Below are 2,924 nucleotides of genomic sequence, written 5' to 3'. Positions count from 1 at the left end.
CAGTGGACGATAAGCTGAATATGAGCCAGCAGTGTGCCCTTGTTGCCAAAAAGGCTAACAGCATACTGGGCTGCATTGGTAGGTGTGTTGCCAATAGGTCAAGGCAAGTGATTATTTTCCTCTATTCAGCACTGGTGAGGCCACATCTGAAGTACTGTGTTCAGTTTGGGCCCCCTCACTACAGAAAGGATGTGGATAAATTGGAGAGTCCAGTGGAGAGTGGCGACAATGATGAGGGGCTGGGGCACATGTCTTATGAAGAAAGACTCAGGGACCAGGGTTTATTTAGTCTAGAGAAGAGGAGACTGAGAGGAGACTTAATAGCAGCCTTCAACTACCTGAAGTGGGGTTCAAAAGAGGCTGGAGCTAGACTGTTCTCAGTGGTGGCAGATGACAGAACAAGGAGCGACGGTCTTAAGTTGCAGCAAGGAAAGTTTAGGTTAGATATTAGGAAGAATTTTTTCACTAAGAGGGTAGTAAAACTTTGGAACAGGCTACCCAGAGAGGTGGTAGAAGCTCTGTCTGTGGAGATTTCAAAATCTGGCTGGACAATGCTTTGGCTGGGGTGATCTAGTTGGGGATGGTCCTGCTTTGAACAGGGGGTTGGAATAGATGACCACCTGATTTCCCTTGCAACCCTAACCTTTTATGATTCTAACATCTATATTCTCTTGCTTAGAACTGAGTGTGCGTCCAAGTCCCAGGTCTACAGAGTGTTTTGTATCAATTTAACTATTTTGGCCTGGGGGCAGAGGGTGTCCTTTAAAAAGGAAAAAGGCCAAATTAGTACAACTGCAGCCATGCACACAGTTATACTGGTATAACTGCATCCATGGTAGTAATTGCACTGGTTTCAAACAGTAATCATTAAAGCTGTAAAAATATTCTTTAGACAAACTGTTAATATAGTGTTAGCTTGCACTATGCTGGAGGGAATGTCTGTTTGGATGCTATGCACTTTTAGCAAGGCAAGAAGCATTAAACCAAGCATCCTTCCCCAAATTCCAATTTTGATTACTGCATCCTCCTTACAAACACCCTCAGAAGTGCCTCAAATCTCTACTTAATACGGTCATTAAACAGCCTCTGCATTGCATTACAGTGGGTGCCAGTTAATGTCCTCTAAAATGCTTTGGAAACCTTCTGGGTGAAAGACGCTGGAGAAATAATTTTCTTTCTTTAGTAGAGAATCATGGTTAACTGTGTTTTATCCTTTTCCCCCCAGATCAAGCGTTCCTCCATCCGTAAAGGCATGGTGATGGTGTCCCCCCGGTTGAACCCCCAAGCATCCTGGGAATTTGAAGCTGAGATTCTGGTGCTGCATCACCCCACTACTATCAGCCCACGCTATCAGGCAATGGGTGAGTATATAGCAGTTTTCTCCGGCCTTCTGTTTCCAACTGGCATAGCTCCTACCTGAGGTTTTTGCCTCAGGTGGTTTAATCTGCTTGTGATGCCTGCCTTACCAGAGTATAGGGTTCAGCTTCCTGTATTAAATTCCTCCCTCTCTTCACTTGCATTATGGTGAGTGAACTGGTCTAGAAAAGCAGGAGGTGCTTCCAGTAGTAAACAGTATGCCTAGGAAGGGATTATCCTGCCCAGTACCTGCCTGAAGTCAGTGCCTCTGTAATCTTCATATAGGTGCCTAAGACAGTCTGATAGGACTCCATTGCCAGCCTTTCCTTCCCTTTCCCCTCCCCCTCTCACCCCGGCTGTTTGTTACAGGGAACAAGCTTTGTCATGGCAAAACCAGATCACAGTTCAAACGTATTCTTACTGTTCCATAATGTGGCTCTAGAAAGCTTGGTAGGACACAGTTGAGGTCCTCTGCTGCAGCCAATACCTGTGCTCTTTTGTGAGTATGAGACAAATGCAACTCTGTCAATTTTTCACTTTTCAGATGAAGCAGATTCCTTCCATTCTATGTAGAGTAGCACTAGCTACCTTGGACCCTTATCTGAGGCTTGTTCCACTAGTGGCAATGGCTCTTTGAAACCCTCTGCATTATATTTGCAGTGCATTGTGGCAGCATCCGCCAGACAGCCACCATCCTCAGCATGGACAAGGACTGCCTACGGACAGGGGACAAAGCCACAGTGCACTTTCGTTTCATCAAGACCCCTGAATATTTGCATATAGACCAGCGGCTGGTCTTCCGTGAGGGCCGTACCAAAGCTGTGGGCACTATCACCAAGGTAAAGGCCAAGTAGCCATACCTTTGCCATTTTGCCTCCTCAGTCCTCTTCCTTTCTTTATACTTCTGATAGGGGAGTTTGAGCAGCTCAGGGGAGTCAGGGAAAAAGATGCAGATTTCACTTGATCACAAATATCAAGCAAAACATAGGCTAATGGTGACCAATGTGCTTTTCCATTAGGCAGTTTGACCTGCATTGAACTAATTTGATGGGTGGATATCTAGTTTCTAGACAGACCGGTGTCTGTCTGCTAACCAGTGCTTAATTGATTGGTGGCACCAGGGACTGATTAAGCCGTGATGAAAACTGCTCTCTGAATCCCACAGTTTCTCCTATACAGGACTGAGGCATGTTGATACGTCAGTGTGGGAATTCTGCGCTGCCGCTACCCAAATCGTTTGCTTTTTGATGCTTGGAATTGATTCTTTGGGCCCTCTTTGCTGGCCAGATACTCTAAAGTGGAACCTTGCTTGACTGGCTGCTTGCTCTTCAGTCTCTCTTTGAGAAGATCATCAAGGAGCACATTTGTGATGGGCCGGCATCAGAAATGATGCTCAGGGGCAATCAGCATGGATTTATTAGGGGGAGATCATGTCAGACCAACCTGATTGCCTTTTACGATCAGGTCACAAAGGCCATGGATGCAGGTGTCGCGGTGGATGTAGTCTTTCTGGACTTCAGCAAGGCCTTTGACACCGTCTCTCACCCCATCCTAGTTAAAAAACTAGG

General features: G+C 46.0%; 1 protein-coding gene across 6 annotated transcripts in view; it reads left to right on the top strand.

Annotated features, from left to right (window-relative positions):
• GTPBP1 (GTP binding protein 1) overlaps positions 1-2,924 on the top strand; it is a 22,878-nt gene that overhangs the window by 15,610 nt on the left and 4,344 nt on the right. For all 6 annotated transcript variants that reach the window (XM_019515184.1, XM_019515183.1, XM_019515186.1 and 3 more), the window contains 2 exons: positions 1,226-1,361; positions 2,017-2,195. In XM_019515184.1, the coding sequence (XP_019370729.1) occupies positions 1,226-1,361; positions 2,017-2,195 (315 nt within the window). The remainder of the gene's footprint in view (positions 1-1,225; positions 1,362-2,016; positions 2,196-2,924) is intronic.

This window comes from Gavialis gangeticus, unplaced genomic scaffold (genome assembly GCF_001723915.1).
Source record: "Gavialis gangeticus isolate Ggan-Ray unplaced genomic scaffold, GavGan_comp1, whole genome shotgun sequence".
Classification (NCBI taxonomy): domain Eukaryota; kingdom Metazoa; phylum Chordata; order Crocodylia; family Gavialidae; genus Gavialis; species Gavialis gangeticus.
This window is presented reverse-complemented; position numbering and strand designations above follow the sequence as displayed.